An 18,746-nucleotide genomic window follows, 5' to 3' on the forward strand; every position below is an offset into this window, starting at 1 on the left:
CAGATAAAGAAAATGTTACACGGGGCACCTGGGTGGCTCAGTCGGTTGAGCATCCGCCTTTGGCTCAGGTCATGATCTTGCGGTTGACGAGTTTGAGCCCCGCGTCGGGCTCTGTGCTGATGGCCCGGAGCCTGGAGCCTGCCTCGGATTCTGTGTCTCCCTCTCTCTCTGCCCCTCCCCCGCTCATGCTCTGTCTCTCTCTGTCTCAAAAATAAATAAACATTAAAAAAATAAAAAAAATTAAAAAAAGATGATGTTACACACACACAATGGAATGTTACTCAGTGATCAAAAAGAATGGAAGCTTACCATTTGCAACAACATGGCTGCAACTAGAATGTATTATGCTAAGCGAAATAAGTCAGTCGGAGAAAGACAAATATACGATTTCACTCATGTGTGGAATTTAAGAGACAAGACAGATGAACATAGGGGAAGGGAAGGAAAAATAAGAGAAAAACAGAGAGGGAGGCAAACCCATGAGAGACTCTTAAGTACAAATAACAAACTGAAGGTTGCTGGAGGGGAGCTGGGTGGGGGATGGGCTGATGGGGGATGGGCATTAAGGGGGGCACTTGTGATGAGCACTGGGTGTTATATATAAGTGATGAATCATTAGATTCTACTTCTGAAACCATTATTACACTATACATTAACTAACTTGGATTAAAAAAAAAAAAAAAAAGAACGTAACCCCAGGACAGAGGGAGTTTTCCGTACCTTGTAGAGCATTTTATGCCAGGTGCCCCCCAATAGTGTTGGCTCAATAAACACCCGTGGGATGAATGAATGAATGACCCTAGGGTAGATTCTTAGAATGATTAAAACATACCCACTTCTAGCCCCCATAGAGCCCAGATTTAGTGAAGGGACAGAAATTAAATAACTAGACGTCCTCACGTGGCAATAAGAACAAACAGGGAAAGGGGTGCTTGGGCAGCTCAGTGGGTTAAGCATCGCCTTCGGCTCAGGTCATGATCTCACAGTTTCTGAGTTCAAGCCCCGCAACTAGCTCAGTGCTGACAGCTTTGGAGCTTGGAGCCTGGAGCCTCAAGCCTGCCTCGGATTCTGTGTCTCCCTCTCTCTCTCTGCCTTTCCCCAGCTCACACTCTGTCTCCCAAAAATAAAAAAATAAACATTAAAAAAAAAAAAAGAACAAAGAGGGAGAGATAAATGGGGAGCCATGGTTTTAGAAACGTATGGCTGCTAACTATGCTGGATGGTGAGGAAGTGACATTTGAGCTACGGGCCGTCTGATGAGGAGCAAAGATCGGGGAGAATATTCTAGGCAGAGAGAGGAGCCCGTGCAAAGCCAGAAATGAGCTCTGAGCATTTGATGAACAGAAGGAAAGCCACTGTTTGTGCCCCATCAAGAACAGGTGGAAAAGGGTTAGGCACGGATGGGCCTACAACGGTCAGATTACTTCTTGTGGGTGTTAAGGAAGGGAGCGACTAGGTGTCCTTGTGTATGTCAACTGGTCTTTCCCTTCTCTGGGCCTCAGTTTGCCTCATCTGTGAAATGGGGGTAGGCCTGAGGCCCCTCTGCTTCCAGACATTCTCACCCTCCCTCAAGACCACCCTAGAAGGCAGGCGCTATTACCACTGGATCAGGAAAGAGGCCCCAAAAGGCTAAACCACTTTCCCAAGGCCACAAGAGTTGTAAGAGCAGCCTCCATATTTGGAGCTGGCGGCCCCAAAGCTTTCGCCCTTAAACTCCACTGCCTATTGCAGCCCCCATAACCACAAGAGGTACTGCAGTACGGTGGTGGTTACTGTCTTCAACGGCAGGCAGAGCCCGCTATGGCCACTTACAAGCGGGGGGGGGGGGGGGTGTTGAGGGGTTTGGGGAAAAGGGACCCGGATCCCTAACGTGTAACGTGTGAGGGCTCATAAGGCTTTTCGTTCCTTTCTGGCGTTATTCCCTCCATTCAACCGCGGAGCAACTCTCGATCTCTCCCCCCACCCCCACCCCGTATTTTTTTTTCCAGGCTGAAAAGAGGTCGTGGTCCCTTTAAGGCCCGCCCCTCCCTCCCCCAAAACTTCCCAGTGTCTGCTCTCTTTTCGATCCCGGACGGCCGGCCAGGCTCGCCGCCGAGCTGGTAGGGGCTGGGGGCGAGGGGTCGGGGAGGGGTGCAGGGGGATGGGTGGGAGGCGCCGCCCGCCGCCGGCCGCCGGAGCGCAAGGGGTGGGGGAGGGGCGGAGGCCGGGAGCGAGGCGGTGCAGATAACGCGGCCGCCGGGTCGCCCGCCGTGGGCGCGGGCCCGCTGGCGAGCGACCCGCAACGTGTGGCGCCGAGAACGGTTCCGCCGCGTCCCGGCCGCGCGCGACGGCGCGAGGGGCGTACGGGCCGGGCGCGGGGGCGGGGAGGGGAGGGGCCCCTCTCCCCCCTCCCCCCACCGCATTCCTCTGACGTCGGGACCTCGCGACCCCGCCCTTCAGTGGGACCCGCCCCGCCTCGCTTCCCTCGCGCGGATCACGTGTTGAAGGAGCTGCGCCGCCCCTCGGTGCGTTCGGTTTGCCTTTTCGGGTCTTCCCAGCGTGACTGGGAACTGATTTAGATCCTCATCGGCCCGCTCGCAACTTTCTTATCTTCCCAAACCCGCAGACCCTCACCAGTCCTGTCTCACTCGCTTAGTGCCACTGAGCCCATTTCGAACTTAGTTTCCATGAGGACTCCTGTTTCGGGAACCCTCTTTCACCCACTGGGAATGTTCCGAAGCATCCTTGGGGTGGTCGCCCGTACTTCCCACGACTCGATCCTCTGCAAGCGCAGCGTCTCCCACCTCCAGCAGTCAGCCCCATAACATTAGAGCCCTTAGGCGGGATCCTGGCTCAGCCTCCGGCCCTGCCCCTAAGTTCTGGCTGTTGGGCGTCGTTGGACCCTAGAGACTCTGAGAAAGGGCATTATCTTCGTGGTGTCCCTACCCCGTCTCCACGGAAGGAAGACCCGCCCCCGCCGGACGAGTAGAACACCAGGACTCCCCTTTGCAGAGCGCGAAAGCGCTGTGCCGCGTGCGGGACTTGTCTCTCCCTTACCCACGCGGGACTTCCACGCAGTAGAGTCCCCGGACTGTGGCAAGCCACAGAGGTCAGGGCTGTCGGGTGGAAACCACTGGCCGGAGTGGTCAGGAGTTATCACAGGGCAGGCCTGGAGCCAGGACTGGTATGGGCTAGGAACGCTTTTCAGAGCGGAGACTGCTGCACGGACTACTCCTCCGGCAGGAGGGGCAGTGGGCAAAGTGTTCCAGATGGAAGAACCTGCACAGGCAAAGGCCAAATGGTGCGTGGAAGGTCCTTCCCTGTGTGCAAACTGAAAGGCACTATTGTGGCTGAATTTAGAGGCGGAGCAGTGAAATGACCCCCGGGAACGTGACAGGGTCCTAAGACAATCAGCACTAGCAAATGGTTTTATACCGAAAGGGTTAAGTTTGGGTTATTGAAATTCCTCCGGCATTGTAAAGGCCCGAGGTGGAGAGGAATAAGGTATAGTGGTGGGGACAGAGCTGCACTGGCAGCTGCCCCTCTGTCTAGGTCTAGCCTTCTAGGCGCAACCCACAGCATGTTAATAAATACTTGGGGTACTGCAGGCCTTCACCCGTTTAGAGGGTCGCCCCGCCTCCAGAGACGCCTGAAAGCCTGTTCGCGCCTGCGCTCTCGCCTCCGATCCTTTCCTTGACTGCGCCAAAGAGCGCCTCCCGGCCTAGGGAGGGCTTCGCTTTTTCACCCAATCAAAACCCACCGGTGGTCCTACTGTCTAGTGAGGGGACCCTTTCCACTCTTCATTGACTAATCGAGTAGAGACGAAGAAGACGGGCATCTGCAGTAGCCACTGGAGAGTGGCAAAAGGGAGGGGTTTCCTTTTCTCCTCGCCGAGTGGCGCGGGAAGGTAGTCGCTGTGACTGGAAGACTAAGAAGTTTCGGCTTGAGGGATTAGTGAGGAAGCCAATGAAAGTGGAAAGAAGGCGGCGCTGTTCAGGCGAGTGGGGAGCGCCGTTCCTATCAGGTGCTCCAAAGGAGGCCAGGCCGTGCCAGAAACCCGACCTATCAGATTGGAGTTTATTTTAAGGCGGTGGGATTGGCGAAATGACTGGCAGAAAACACTCGCCTATAAGGAGTGTTCCAGACAAACGAGGGCGGGCCGTCCCGCAGAACGGCGTGGGCTGTATCCAATAGGTGCGCAAGGCGTGCGGAGGCTTCCCCTCCCCCCTTGGCGGGACCAGTGGCTCCCCCTATCGGGTGGGGGCGGCGGGTGACAGGCGTGTCCCTCCCCCAATGAGAGGCGGGGGGAGGCGGGTTCTGCGCCGCCATGTCGCGGAGGCTGCTGCCCCGGGCGGAGAAGCGGCGTCGGCGGTTGGAGCAGAGGCAGCAGCCGGACGAGCAGCGGAGGCGGTCGGGAGCGATGGTGAAGATGGCGGCGGCGGGCGGCGGAGGCGGCGGTGGCCGCTACTACGGCGGCGGCAGTGAGGGAGGCCGAGCCCCTAAGCGGCTCAAGACGGACAACGCTGGCGACCAGCACGGAGGCGGTGGCGGCGGCGGTGGAGGAGCCGGGGCGGCGGGCGGCGGCGGCGGGGTGAGGCTAGGGTCTTAGGCGCCAGGGACGGCCGAGAAGAGAGGGAAAAATTTCCACCTTGAGGGTATTCATTTGGTGGGGGGGCCTCTGCGCACGCGCCCAGGCCCTCGCGCTGTGACGGGGTGGGGGAGGGGCAGGCGTTGGGCAAACGGCGGGGTTTGCGCGAGGACAGACGCTTGCGCGTGCGCGCTACTCTGAGCGGGGGTGTGGGAGGCGGAGGAAGTAGCTCGCGCTGCGGGCGGCGCAGTGCGCAGGCGCCGCGGGCTGGGGTGTGGGGGGCCAGGCACGCGGCCGGGCCGTTTTTTTTCCTTTATCGTTTAATTCATGGCCCTCATGCGCAAGCGCACTTCTTGTCCTCGGGCCTCGTGGGCGCTTGTGAGGGCGGGGGTGGCACCGCGTGAGGGGGGAATGGGTGGGCGGTGGCCTTTTCCGCGCTTGGGTGGGGAATTCTGTCCGATCTCTGTTTAATCCATATAGTGTCATAGTTTGTCTCTATAGAGAAGTTGATCTTATTTGAGGCTGTTCCCCCAGAACGGAATGTGTCCCCCTTTTTGTGGGCAGTGAACACCGGAAGGAAGGCTTGTGGAAGGTCTTTTTTAGCCGTTTGGGAATTGAACTAACTTTGGAACGGCCACAAGTTTGCTTACAATTTCCGGGAGTTCACTGGATGCAGTTGGTTTGCTGAACTAAAATGTTCCCTGAGGGTGAGAGTGAACGTTTTTTGGTCTCCTAGTCGGAAAGGACCACCATTTGTTCCTCCTGGCTCGGAGCCCATTTCCTCCTCATGAAGTCCTCTCCCGTTCAGCCATTTGCAGGGTTTTCCAGGGTTTCGTGGTGATCGGTAGCTGTGATTTACTAGTGGTTTAATCTGTGCCAGGCCCTGTTGCACACTATTAAAAAAATACCCTAACCAGATCTTTAAGAGTTCTTTCTGTGTGAGCTACAGGGTGGTATTAACAATTCTGGACTTGTAAAGATGAAGTAAACTTGTTTAGATCTTGTAGCTAGTGAGGGGGGGAGGGGACAGGATTAGAATTTATGGGCAATGGAACTGCAAACCGCTGAGCTGGTAACCATCTTCAGGCGGGTGTGCCTCCTGTGGTTTGTGTGGTTCATTCCTGAAATAGGATCCAATTCTGCCCCTGTTCCACTGGCTTCTGCTTGGTGGCTCTCAGACAGGAGGTTGGGCCCAGAGCCCAGCAGACACTAGAAAGTTACTTTTCTCCTGATTTCGGAAGACTGCTCTGTGTGTGTGTGTGTGTGTGTGTGTGTGTGTGTGTGTGTGTGTGGAAAGATGCTTCTTGCAAGGGAGTGATCTTGGTTTTTAGCTGCTGTGGGTTGGAGTTTCTTTTCTTTCTGAAGGACCTTTTTTTTGTCTTTTTCTTCAGGCTGGCCTAGGCAGTATTTTCCAACACAAAGTTTGGTGGGTTATTAAAGACTGGAAGCAGTCAAGACTGCCCTGGCTTTCACAGCTTCTGGGTCACGGGCTGTTTTACCATGACTGGACGTGGGGATGAGTGTGGGGAACAGTAATACTTGGCTGACTGATGTTGGCGACTTGTTTCACTGCGGGGGGGAAAGGGCAGAGAGACTGTTGGATGCAGTGGGAGTGTTCTGATTCGGATTGCAGCAGGGTACTGTTTGAGCCCTTCTTGCAAACTGCTGTCCCCTCTCCATCCCAGCCTTTCCCAGGGTTTCCTTGATGGGTGGAAAGAGAAAAGTTCTAGGAGGAATATAAGGGTGGGACATGCTTTGTTCTCCATTCTGCCTTCCTCAGAAGCTGCAGCAGGAACCATAGGGATAGTAGCCACCCACTCAGGGCCTGTGCTTAGCTGGCCCCAAACCCTTTTAGGCTGATTGGTTTGTATGGCCATCCTTTGTTGTCTGCCCTGTGTGACACTTAAGTGTCTCATCTGATGAGGTCCCCAACAGCACAGAGGGCAGTGGGCCACCATCTTGTACAGCAGGAAATGAAGTGATGTTGTTTTCCTTTCTCAGGAGAACTACGATGACCCACACAAAACCCCTGCCTCCCCAGTTGTCCACATCAGGGGCCTGATCGACGGAGTGGTGGAAGCTGACCTTGTGGAGGCCTTGCAGGAATTTGGACCCATCAGGTACTCCTGTCAGAGCCCCGGGGTTGGACATAAAGAAGTCACCTCCTTAGTGTTCTATGCATTCTTAATTTCTGGTTGGAAGTGAGGTGGCCGGTTTGGCCCAGGGTCCTTTGGCTACGTCCTGGGACTCCTCCACTCTTGGTTTTGGCTGTCATGCTTGGGATCAGGTTTTAGTAAGTTCCATGTCTTTGTTGTTGCCTTTTTTTTTCTCCTGCCTGTAGTTTCTAGGCAGCAGTCTCGCATTCAGCGAGTAGTTACTAAGTGTATTTGTCACGCTGTAGGTGCTGGAAATAGAGTAGCAGATGAGATCGTCTTGGGCCCCTCCCAGACAGCTGCCTACCCAGAGTGGTCAGCACTGTGATGGGAAAGTCCAGGAGCCCGTAGAAGGCATGTGACTCAGTCAGGGGAGGAGGGTTCAGGAAGGAAGGCTTCTCAGAGGAGGTGGTACCATCTCTTTTGTCTGTTGTGCCACTTAGGTGCAGGGTGTGGAGGTCAGGAAACCATGATGAAGGTGTAGAGGGGTCAAGAGACAGGAATCAGTTCACGGAAAGTGGAACGTCTTCCTCTCGCCTGTGTTCTGGGAGGACTGAAACCTGTGTTCTCTCTGCCAGCTATGTGGTAGTAATGCCTAAAAAGAGACAAGCGTTGGTGGAGTTTGAAGATGTGCTGGGGGCCTGCAACGCTGTGAACTACGCAGCCGACAACCAAATCTACATTGCTGGCCACCCAGCTTTCGTCAATTACTCCACCAGCCAGAAGATCTCCCGCCCCGGGGACTCGGACGACTCCCGGAGCGTCAACAGCGTGCTTCTCTTTACCATCCTGAACCCGATCTATTCAATTACCACGGTGCGTGCCAGCAAGCCTTGTTTTAGATGCTTCTGTGAGATCTTCCTTCTTCCCTTCCTGTCCCCTCATCTGAGCCAGATTGACCTGCCAGTGCCCTTTCATCTTGCCCGTGTGCTTTTTACAGGATGTTCTTTATACTATCTGCAATCCTTGTGGCCCTGTCCAGAGAATTGTTATTTTCCGGAAGAATGGCGTCCAGGCCATGGTGGAATATCCTTTGTTGGGGGAGGGGTGTTCTTTGAGGTGGGGGGCTCTTACAAGGCTCCGCAGCGTTCTGTCCTTTCAACCAGTGTGGAACTTCCCGAGTGCCTGCCAGATGCCTTCATGGAGTCCCCAGTCCGATGGGAGAGGTCGTTAATAAACAGTCTGCGATACAGTGTGGAAAGCTCAGGGTCAGAAGTGCGGTAGGGGTAGAAATGGGGTGCTGGCAGTGACCAGGAGACCTGACAAGGTGGATCTATTTCTGTGAGGAGGTAGGAGCTGGTGTTCAAGACAGGTACTGGTTTCTGCCAGGGTCCTCAGGTGGGCGGGAGCTTAGCCTTAGGAGGAAGCAAAAGGCCTGCCGCCTGACGGGGTGAGGGTTCGCTGCAGGCGCTGGAAGAAGTCAGTAGGGCGTCCTGCGTAGTGCTCTAAAACATGGGTCAGGGTGCAGTGGGAAGCCGCTGACAGAGCTCCGAGGCAGGAGCATCCTCTGGTTGATGTTTCAGAGGTTGTCCAGCTTTGGTCAAAGCACGTGGCACGAGTAGGAGAGGACTGGGCTAAAGAAGAAAGTGGCTAAGCCTGGGGTGGTGGCAGAGGGGGCCGGCTGCCACTCTGGGCCGGGAGTGCAGATGACAGGAACTCTGGGCAGTGGCTGCCCACCCACGCAGCCCTCCAGCTCACCTCCATGCAGGCGGCTGGTGACTGGGCAGTGAACTGATCCCAGAGCGCATCTGCAGTATGGTCTTCGGGTGCTCTCTTGTCCTCCCTTTCTGGGACGACTTAAAGCCCTTCCCAGAGAGCACCCATCCCACGGTTTTCCTTAACTGTACTCACATTTGATTCTGTGCAGAGTGCCCAGCGGGCCAAAGCCTCACTCAACGGGGCTGACATTTATTCGGGCTGTTGCACTCTGAAGATCGAATATGCAAAGGTAGGTCTGGGAAATGACTGCCCCTAGTCAACTTCCAGAGGAGCTGGGGCCTGGCTAATTTCAAGCTGTGTCTCGTTCTGCAGCCTACACGCTTGAATGTGTTCAAGAACGATCAGGATACTTGGGACTACACAAACCCCAATCTCAGTGGACAAGGTAATCCTGACGGCCACTTTGTTCTAAACACACCCGCCTTGCCTTCACTTGACTAGCGCACTTCATAGACCCGGGCTCAGGGTTATGTAATGCCATTGGGCTCCCTGTGGACATGGGAGGGCCTGGGGGGGCGGTCAGTTCTTGGAAAAGACACCCCAGTGGGAGATGGTGAATGAAGGGGCCTCTGTAGGTTCTAGTTGCTGCTGGGGGCCCTTTGATGTGGGGGAGGGTGTAGAGCCAAGGCAGAGGCTCCGACGGGGTGGGGAGCAGGCCCTCACTGAGCACAGGGCATGGCGATGGCTTATAAACCATAGCGGCTCCCAGGTGGATTCTGCTGCTTCCCTTCTAGGACCCTGCTTAGGGTCACTGACTCCATTCTCACCGGGCCAGGAATGGTCCTCTTGCTCTCCACTACTGAGAGGGTCTGCTGGTGGGGGGAGGGGCGGGGAGCAGCCGGGGGAGGCGGTGAGGGCTCCTGGGCCCTCGGAGCAGAGCCTTTGAGCAAGTTGACCTTGTGGAGGTGAGACACCCCGGATTGGAGCAGGGCGGACACGCCTCACCTCACTTGTAGAGGGGACTCAGCATCTCTGCGGGGGGCCCAAATGGACAACCCCCTTCCTAGAATCTGTCAAGAATGGTCTGCCTTGGATAGGAGGGAGAGGTGGAGGATTGCCTTTGAACACCAGCCGCACCCCCTCAGCGGGACCGTCCATCTCTGTCTTGGTCTGCTACGTCGGACTAGGCCGCGGGCTGAGGGAGGAGGCTGGTCGCTGACCTCTCACAGGCTCTGGGAGGCCAGAGGCCCCCGTTCCCAGGCAGGCCCGTCTTGCTCGCCCTTGCAGCTGGGAAGCAGTGGGCAGGGTGGGCTAGACTCTTCCCCAGGACCCTCACAATGGGCGCTGTGGGCATGGCCGCCCCTCCAGAGATCAGAGGCAAATTGGTGACCGAGTGAATGTACCAGAGCGGGCAATGGCATTACATGACCGCTAACAGAAACATGGCAACCAACCATTTCTTCTCCAAGGAACACAAATAGAAGATGTGCAGACCGGCAGGGGCTAGTGGCAGGGGCCGGCTGTGCATTGGTTTCGATGCCTCTCAGCTTTGGCCGCCCCGAGGCGGGGGGGTCAAACACAAGAGCTGATGAGGTGACCTGGAGTGAGGCGGTGCTTCGCCACCCCTCGGGGACCGTACTTCAGCGGCTCTGCCTCTGCACATTGCTCACCAACACACAGGGTAGAAACCACTAGCTCTTCCTGGAGAGAACAGAACATGCAGCCTCCACCACGTCCCCAGAAACAGCCGCAGACTTGAGCTCACTACATCAAGAACACCACACCGTGCTCCAAGGAACAGCTACAAGCACAGAGACAGAGGCAGACAGAGACAAAGAGAGAAAGAGACGCAACATGGCAGCAGACACTGCTTTTTTATTAAACATTAAAAAGCCAAAATCCAAGCAAACTTGAACCCGAGAATGTACACAGAAGTAGGAAACACAGAGAACAGAGCTCTCCCAGCCAGCCAGCCAGCGGCGCTCTTTTCGGAGAACGTTTCATAGACTGAAGTAGATTCCATGGGCCTCCAAGACAATAGGATCCTCTCTCCATTCCTCGCCATATGGGTTGGTTTTTGGTTTTTGCTTTTGTTTTTAAGTCCTTTGGTTTGGGGAGGGCCTTTTTTTTTCTTTTCTGTTTTGATATTTTTATTTTTTCCGCAGTCATCGGCTGCCAACATAATCTGCACCAACCGGAGATCAGAAACCAAAAAAAAAAAAAAAAACTTAAACCACAACAACAACAAAAAAAAAATCAAAAAAAAAAAAAAAAAAAAAAAAAACAGATCTAAAACCAGACAGCCAAACAGCTCAGAGGTACACAGTTACCTGCTGGCGGGTAACCGGGCGCGCTCCCAAGGCCAAAAGCGCGGGCATAGTGGGGCCACTGGCACACTTCACAACCAGGAGACACGCACACGGAGCGCTACACAGCCAGAAGCACCGCACCACCGCACTGCAGCACACAATGTGAGGAGGTGACAACATGGAGGGACACTACCCACTTCATACACCTTTATTTTCCACTTTTCTGGTATCTTCTGAGGACAGAACATCTGTGAGCCATTTTTGATTTAATCAAAGCATTGACTTTTAAAAAACAATTCTTAAAAAAAAAATTGTAGCGGATGTGTACCGTAACTTGTATTTATGACTGTAAAACCATGTGATGCAGGGTCGCAGTGTATGTTTGATGGGACGCCATCTTTCAGAACTGTGCTAACTCACTGTTGAAGCGTCCAATGGTAAGAGAAAATACAGATTTGTTTTTTGTGACAAATGGACATTGTACTCTGTACTTCTGCTGTAAGTAGCCCTTTTCCATCTTTGTAATGACTGATTGTTGAAAACAAAAACCCAGGCTGGGTGGCAGGAAAGGGCAGTTGGTCTCGAGCCGTGGGGTTTGGAGTCTGCCAGACCTGGGTTCAAATCCCGGCTCGGCCGCTAACTTGCTTTGTGACCTTGGGCCAACACGTCTCTTAACTGCTCAGTTGAAAGTTAAGTGCTCAGGTTCCTTATCTGTAAAACGGGGCTGAAATAGTACCTACCTCATAGGGTTGTTGTGAGGAATTTCAGAAGCGGTGATGTCTGTAAAGCACTTAGCACAGTGTTTGGCGCTGAAGCCTTAAATTCATGTAGCGACTATGATTCGCACCTGGGGTCTGGGGTGGATCTGCGCCATCGTCCGGGTCTGAGAATGTCGATGCCTTGTATACGACTGCTCAACTGAACTGGTTCTGATGTTGCCCTGCTCGTCCTTTCCTACGGTCCCTCTCCTTGGGTCTGATGTGACGGGGAGGGATTCGGGTGGGGGGAGGACCAGAGTTGAGGAAGAAGGGGCCCAGAGAGCTGGGTGGGCCTAGAGCCCCTAGAACCTTGGGACTTCCGGGGCCAGATTTGATCTTCTGTCTGTCCTGCCCTCCCTTGGTTGTCCGCCTGCTCTTCGCTCCTCTCCCTTCACCGGGAGTTACTTTAGAAATCTGTTGTCGGCCTCCGTGACGTGACAGCTTCCGTAGCATCCGCAGGCTTCCCAGAGGGCCCCAGAGATGGGCCTCCCGTTTGGGCCCGGACAGGGGAGAGAGCCCACAGGCAGGCCTCATCCTTCTCAGAGAAAGGAAACCAGCTGCTCCGTATGGGCCAAGGAAGGGAAGTCTGGGCTCCAGCCTTGAGGCTCGGGCTTCATGCCCACCCGGGGTCAGGCCACAGGAAGGAGGCCCCAGCAGCTCGGGTGAGGAAGGGAGGGTTTGCCTAAGGCTTGCAGGAACCAAAGGACTTTGAGGTTAGCCCCTAGCCAGGAGGGAAGACCCCTTTTTTCCAAGTTAGGCTCTGACTGTCTTCTCTGTCCACAGGTGACCCTGGCAGCAACCCTAACAAACGCCAGAGACAGCCCCCTCTCCTGGGAGATCACCCCGCAGAATATGGTGAGGGCAGGGGGTTCCCCTCCGTGGACTCCCGTGGCTCATGTGCCCCTGCCCGCCGCCCGCCGCGCACATTCTCACCCGTCCTCCCTCTCTTTCCTTCCCACCCCCCAGGAGGGCCCCACGGTGGGTACCACAGCCATTACCATGATGAGGGCTACGGGCCCCCCCCCACCTCACTACGAAGGGAGAAGGATGGGCCCACCAGTGGGGGGTCACCGCCGGGGCCCAAGTCGCTACGGCCCCCAGTATGGGCACCCCCCACCCCCTCCCCCACCACCCGAGTATGGCCCCCACGCCGACAGCCCTGTGCTCATGGTCTATGGCTTGGATCAATCTAAGATGAACTGTGATCGGGTCTTCAATGTCTTCTGCTTGTATGGCAACGTGGAGAAGGTGAGCTCCTGGGCGGTGCGTCGATTTCCTCGTAGACCTGGCAGGCCCGAGCCTCATGCTCTTCCCGTGGGAGAGGGAGCCTGGCTAGGGGCGAGCTGGTAAAGAGCGGAAACTCAAGCAGGGGACCAGCTGCAGGCATTTTGTTTGGCTCTCACCGTGTGGGTGTTTGGTTATTTCGTTCATTGGGGGCGTTGACCAGAACGTTTTAAGACAAAAGCGCTGATACTTAATACTACAAGGATGTGGTTTATACAACTTCATATGGCTAAAGATCGTCGAGTGAGGATTTTCTCCAGAAAACTTAAGATGATCTGGCAACACCGGGCCTTCCTGCCTTGCCTGTGTGACAGGTGGCCGTTCACCTCTGACCAGGTGGCCTCTTTCCTCTCTGTCAGACCCTTCTGAGTCCTGGAGGCGTCTGAGCCTGCGGCCCCTGGCCTAGCCTTAGCGGCCAAGTGCAGGTTGAGCGTTCCCTTGTGTGTCTGACACTATTAAAAGTGCTTGGCGTGTAGTGACTTGCATTGCACTAGAATCCTTAATTAGACGAACAGGGGAATGAAGGCCCGGAGGGTGATAACTTGCCCAGGTTCACAGGCTTTTATGTGGGAGTGGGACTCCGAGCCAGAGAACTGGGCTTTAGTGCCTCTGTTGCCAGTTTTTACTGTCTTTAATGCTATCACCCACAGAGACACTTTTTTGTTCTTAATGTATTTTTGAGAGAGCAAGCGCACACCTGAGCAGGGGACGGGGAAGGGCAGAGAAGGGGACAGACAGGAGCCAAGAGAGCCGGATGCTTTATTTTCTTGCCATGCCCCCTGGCTTTTGTTGTGCTTGTTAAGCGGTGCACGTTCCCGGGGTCACGGCCTGAGGTTAGAGAAACACGGTTGAGCTGAGCACTCGCTGTGGGTCAGACCCGCTTCTCGGTTCTCTCAAAACATCACTCACGAGCGAGGAGGTGGAAGCCTCGCTCCAGAGCCAGTTCTTGCTTCGAACTCGCTCCGAACGGGTGGCGCAGGGTCCCTGGAGGTCGGGCGACGGCACTGATCACGGGTGCCGTCCTCCAGGTGAAATTCATGAAAAGCAAGCCGGGGGCCGCCATGGTGGAAATGGCTGACGGCTATGCTGTGGACCGAGCCATCACTCACCTCAATAACAACTTCATGTTCGGGCAGAAGCTGAACGTCTGGTAGGTACTTCGTCTCTTCAGGCGTGGGAATGTCGGCGAGGAACTGCGAAAGAAGGGACGTGGGAAGTGGCTGCTCTGGAAAGGGCCTGGCAGAGGAGCACAGCAAGGCTGGCTGCTTGTCCGGGCAGGAGTGGGGTGTGGTGGGAACACTCCCCAGGGTTCAGCTGAAGCAGTGGGAAAAAGTGTGTGGGCCTCGCCCCTGCTGTGGAGCGACGCCCCCTGGGGCGCACGGCGTCTGCAGACTGGAACGAGGCCCCGGTGGAGGGCCTGGGGTCTGACAAAGAGCTCCCCTTCCCCGGTACAGTGTCTCCAAGCAACCAGCCATCATGCCCGGGCAGTCATACGGGCTGGAAGACGGGTCCTGCAGTTACAAAGACTTCAGCGAGTCCAGGAACAATCGGTTCTCTACTCCGGAGCAGGCAGCCAAGAACCGCATCCAGCACCCGAGCAACGTGCTACACTTCTTCAATGCCCCTCTGGAGGTGACCGAGGAGAACTTCTTCGAGGTGGGTGCTGTGGAGTTGGTCTTTCACCACAGCCATCTGAATAGGCTGTTTGTTCTAGCCTTCCAGCAAATCTCTGTGGAGCCCCTGCTCTCTGCCAGGCCCTGGGTTGGGTCCCAGGGTTGCGGCAGGGACCAGGATAGACGGGCTGAGACTGACACCAGACTTAGTTTGCATTTCTCACAGGCTAGGATGGGCGGCGGCTTTGCTGGAAAGGATCTCTCCTCCCCTGGTGATACAGAGCGGTGGTCAGAGTCCAGTCTCAAACATCCACGTTGTCAGGCCCTTCGGGGGCTAGATAACATCAGAGGGGAGGTGCCTGTGAAGGCCTAGTTTGAGGAAACGGGGGCAGTGAGGGGCGGAGGGCTGAATGGCACGGATGGACTTCAGACCTTGTCGTGGCCTCAGACGTTGCTGTTCAGTTCAGCAACACAAGTGGCCGGAGACGGGAATTTTAAAAAGCAGGTTCTCCGTTGGTGGCAACGTAACAGTAATAGTTACTACTGTGATGACGATAGTTAACTTTAGTAAAAACATAGTAAGAGGAGTGTGTCTAAACATGCTTTGGGTCGTGGGGCCACCTTAGAGTATGTTGTGTGATCAGAGCGTAGAAATGCTCCAGGAAAATTGTAAGTGCTCCCCGCCCGGGGCTGCTTGAATCCTGCGACGCGGTTCTCCTGTTTCTGAACGTGTTTTCTGTCTCTTGCAGATCTGCGATGAGCTGGGAGTGAAACGGCCATCTTCTGTGAAAGTATTCTCAGGCAAAAGTGAGTAAACGGCCCTTGCCTTTGTTCCCCACCCCTTGGTTGCGCATGGGCGGCCCCCTGCCTCCTGCTCAGGTCGGCCTAAAATCTCTGCATTGTGACCAGGTGAGCGCAGCTCCTCGGGGCTGCTGGAGTGGGAATCCAAGAGCGACGCCCTGGAGACTTTGGGCTTCCTGAATCATTACCAGATGAAAAACCCAAGTGAGTATCTGTGTGTCCTGCAGCCGTTCCCTTCGTGGCCCGCTGGTAGGCTGGCTTCGGGCCAGAGCCGACCTTCGTGCCACCAAGGTAGGGCCCCCAGAGATCTCTTCACCATTCGTGACACGGGCAGGGGGACCTGGTCGCCAGGAGATTAGACCGATGGTCCCCATGGGAGGACCAGGCCGGCTGTTGGCTGCCACCCACTCTGCCAGCCTGAGACTTACTCAGACTTGTCCTCTTGGGACTGGCGTTCTGTGCGTCAGAAGCTGCCAGTAAACACCCAGTAGTGTCTGTCACGGAGGCTGGCTCAGTACCCAGGAAAGGGGCTATTCTGGCCAGCAGGTAAAAGGAGTCCGCTAAGGGGCTGGGACTAGGATTCTCCATGGAATCGAAGGAAGGAGAGAGGAAAGCGCCTTCAGTATTGGGCTTGTTTTTTAAGTCTGACATTGGGCAGTGACCAGGTAGATTTCCTGCAGTCAGTCTGCAGAAATGGAGAGATGGGCAGAAAGCGGGGGTGCTGGGTGGTTAGAGCCTCTGGAGAGGGGCCCAGACGAATCTTTCTTTTTTCTGTCTCGCAGATGGTCCGTACCCTTACACCCTGAAGTTGTGTTTCTCCACCGCTCAGCACGCCTCCTAATAGGTGCCTAGGAAGAGCCCCATCTGAGCAGGAAAACATTTCTCTTTCCTTTATGCTGTTTGTTTTGGGTTTTTTTGTTTTTTTTTGGGTTTTTTGTTTTTGTTTTTGTTTTTTTTTTTTTGCAAAAGTTCCTGTATTCCTTTTTTTAAATGCTAGGTTAGTAGGCTTAACCATAATGGAAACGCTGGAAGTCTGGAGGGGGAGGGGAAGGGGAACTGATATCTCCCAAGATTAACCTTCACTTTTTAAAAAATTATTGTACATGTGATTTTTTTTTTTTTCCTGTTCATACATTTGTGCTGCCCGTGTACTCTTGGCACATTTCAATAAAATTGTTTGGAAAATACACTGCGTGCTTACTGGCATTCGAGGGTGTGTCCGCATCCCTCCCACCTGGTCCTCTGCTGCCCCAGAGAGAGCTTGGGAGTCCAGGCCCACAGCCCCAGGAGGCTGCTGGGAGGAGGCGGGTCTGTTGAGGAAACTCTGGGAGGGCCGGAGGTGGTCTTAATGGGCCCTGCCCAGCCCAATCTAGTTGGGAGAGTCACTTTAAAAGTAAATGTTGCTGAAATTTAGAACGTTGAGAGAGCAAACTACAAGCCTTAATCCTGCCGAGTCACCACGTGTTTTTATAAGGTTGGAAATGAAGACCTCAGATGAAGGTGAAAGTCTCCCCAATCCCTTTAACAATTTTTGGTGATTTATTTTTCCCCTTAAAAGTTCTATCTGGATGGGGTTTTTTGTTTTCAGAGCAGGAGTTGGGGAGGGGCAGAGATGGGGCAGAGGATCAGAAGCGGTCTCTGGTAACAGCACAGAGCCCAGTTCCGGGCTCCCAACTGGAGCCCAAGTCAGACCCTTCATGGACTGAGCTGCCCAGGCGCCCTGAGGGTTTCTTTCAACAAAATGCCCCATGCTGAACAGTGTTGTGTGTCATACCTCACAGCTTCCTCCCTTTACCCCTTGCGCAGTATCTCCTGGGGCGGGCCCTAATTTACCTGATTCTGAAGGTAAAATCTAATCTTTAGCTTCCGTAAGCATTGCAATGTGATGGGTGCTCTCCCAATCCTTGTAGAGGAACCTGTGTGTGGTGGGGGGTGGGGCCTGGCAGGCGGTAGGGTGGGAGGAGCCTACTTGAAGGACCTTGACTCACGCTGGAGGGAAGTCTTCCTAGAAGAACAAGTGAAAAGCACAGTTAATTGTGCCTTGTCTGGCACGTGCGCTTGAAAAAGAACCCACGGGGGGCGCCTGGGTGGCTCAGTTGGTTAAGGGTCCGACTTCACCTCAGGTCACGATCTCACGGTCCGCGAGTTCGAGCCCCACATCAGGCTCTGGGCTGATGGCTCAGAGCCTGGATCCTGCTTCCGATTCTGTGTCTCCCTCTCTCTCTGCCCCTCCCCCATTCATGCTCTGTCTCTCTCTGTCTCAAAAATAAATAAACGTTAAAAAAAAAAAAATTAAAAAAAAAAAAAAGGAAAAGAACCCACGGGCGGTGGGCTGGCTCAGTTGGAAGAGCACGCGACCCAGTCTTAGGTTTATAAGTCTGAGGCCCACATTTGGTGTAGAGATTATTTAAAAATAAAATCTTAGCGGGGTGCCTGGGTGGCTCAGTTAAGCGTCCGGCTTCAGCTCAAGTCATGATCTAGCGGTGTGTGAGTTGGAGCCCCGCATCAGGCTCTGTGCTGACAGCTTTTAGAGCCTGGAGGCTGCTTCGGATTCTGCGTCTCCCTCTCTGTCCCTCCCCCGTTCACATTCTGTCTCTCTGTCTCTCATAAATGAATAAACATTAAACAAAATAATAAAGTCTTAGCTGGGGCACTTGGGTGGTTCATTTGGTTAAGTGTCCAACTCTTGATTTCAGTTCAGGTCATGATCTCCCAGTTTGTGGGATCGAGTCCCATTTTGGGCTCTGCCCTGACAGCACCAGGCCTGCTTGGGATTCTCTCTTCCTCTTTACCCCTGCCTTGCACGTGCGTGCGCACACGCGCATGCTCTCTCTTTCTCAGAGTAAAAAATATCTTAGGAAAAACCAGTTAGGGAGTTTTCTGTGATTTTGTTTTTTAAGTTTCTTTTGAGACCACAAGAGCTGGGGTGGGGGGAGGGACAAGGGATGAGGGAGAGAGAATCCCAAGCAGGCTTCATGCTATCAGCATCGGGCTCGATCCCTTGGATCCTGTGCCAAGATCCAAAGTCTGAGGGGCACCAGGGTGGCTCAGTAGGTTGAGCAGCTGGCTTCGGCTCAGGTCATGATCTCGTGGTTTGTGAATTCAAGCCCCATGTTGGGCGCCCCAGGGATTTACTGTGAAGTTTTTGTTTTGTTTTTGAGAGAGAGGGCACAAGTGAGTGAGGGGCAGAGAAAGAGAAAGAGAAGCAGGGCTCACTCAAAGCAGAGCTTGTGTTTACTTGAAGCAGGGCTCATGCTCACCTGATGCAGGGCTTGAAGACTTGAACTCACGAACCATGAGATCATGATCTGAGCTGAACTGACTGAGCTGCCGAGGCACCTGCCCCCCCCCCCCCCCGCCCCCTGTGAGATTTTAAAACAGATTAACATCTGAAGTCACATGGCATTTATGGGATAAATTGCTTCACCAGGGTGTTGCAGACCGCATCTGGAAAGGAGAAACTACAGTCTCCTTGCAGCCATAAACTTTTTTATTTCTTTTTAATGTTTATTTTTGAGAGAGAGAGAGAGAGAGACAGAGAGAGACAGAGAGAGACAGAGTATGAGCGGGGAAGGGGCAGAGAGAAAGGGAGACACAGAATC

At 54.4% G+C, this 18,746-nt stretch overlaps 1 protein-coding gene across 1 annotated transcript; it reads left to right on the top strand.

The window, feature by feature from the left end:
- Positions 1–4,291: 4,291 nt before the first annotated feature.
- Positions 4,292–16,333, top strand: HNRNPL (heterogeneous nuclear ribonucleoprotein L). The gene is given in 14 exon segments (XM_040445936.1): positions 4,292–4,570; positions 6,569–6,687; positions 7,299–7,536; positions 7,661–7,746; positions 8,572–8,668; positions 8,752–8,824; positions 12,230–12,301; positions 12,413–12,459; positions 12,461–12,694; positions 13,759–13,880; positions 14,185–14,386; positions 15,093–15,150; positions 15,253–15,348; positions 15,927–16,333. Coding segments are annotated over 14 exon segments (1,767 nt in total). The 5' UTR covers positions 4,292–4,306; the 3' UTR covers positions 15,986–16,333.
- The last annotated feature ends 2,413 nt before the right edge of the window (positions 16,334–18,746 follow it).

The sequence above is a fragment of the Herpailurus yagouaroundi genome, unplaced genomic scaffold, assembly GCF_014898765.1.
Source record: "Herpailurus yagouaroundi ecotype Mexico unplaced genomic scaffold, PumYag 194, whole genome shotgun sequence".
In the NCBI taxonomy this organism is placed as follows: Eukaryota; Metazoa; Chordata; class Mammalia; order Carnivora; family Felidae; genus Herpailurus; species Herpailurus yagouaroundi.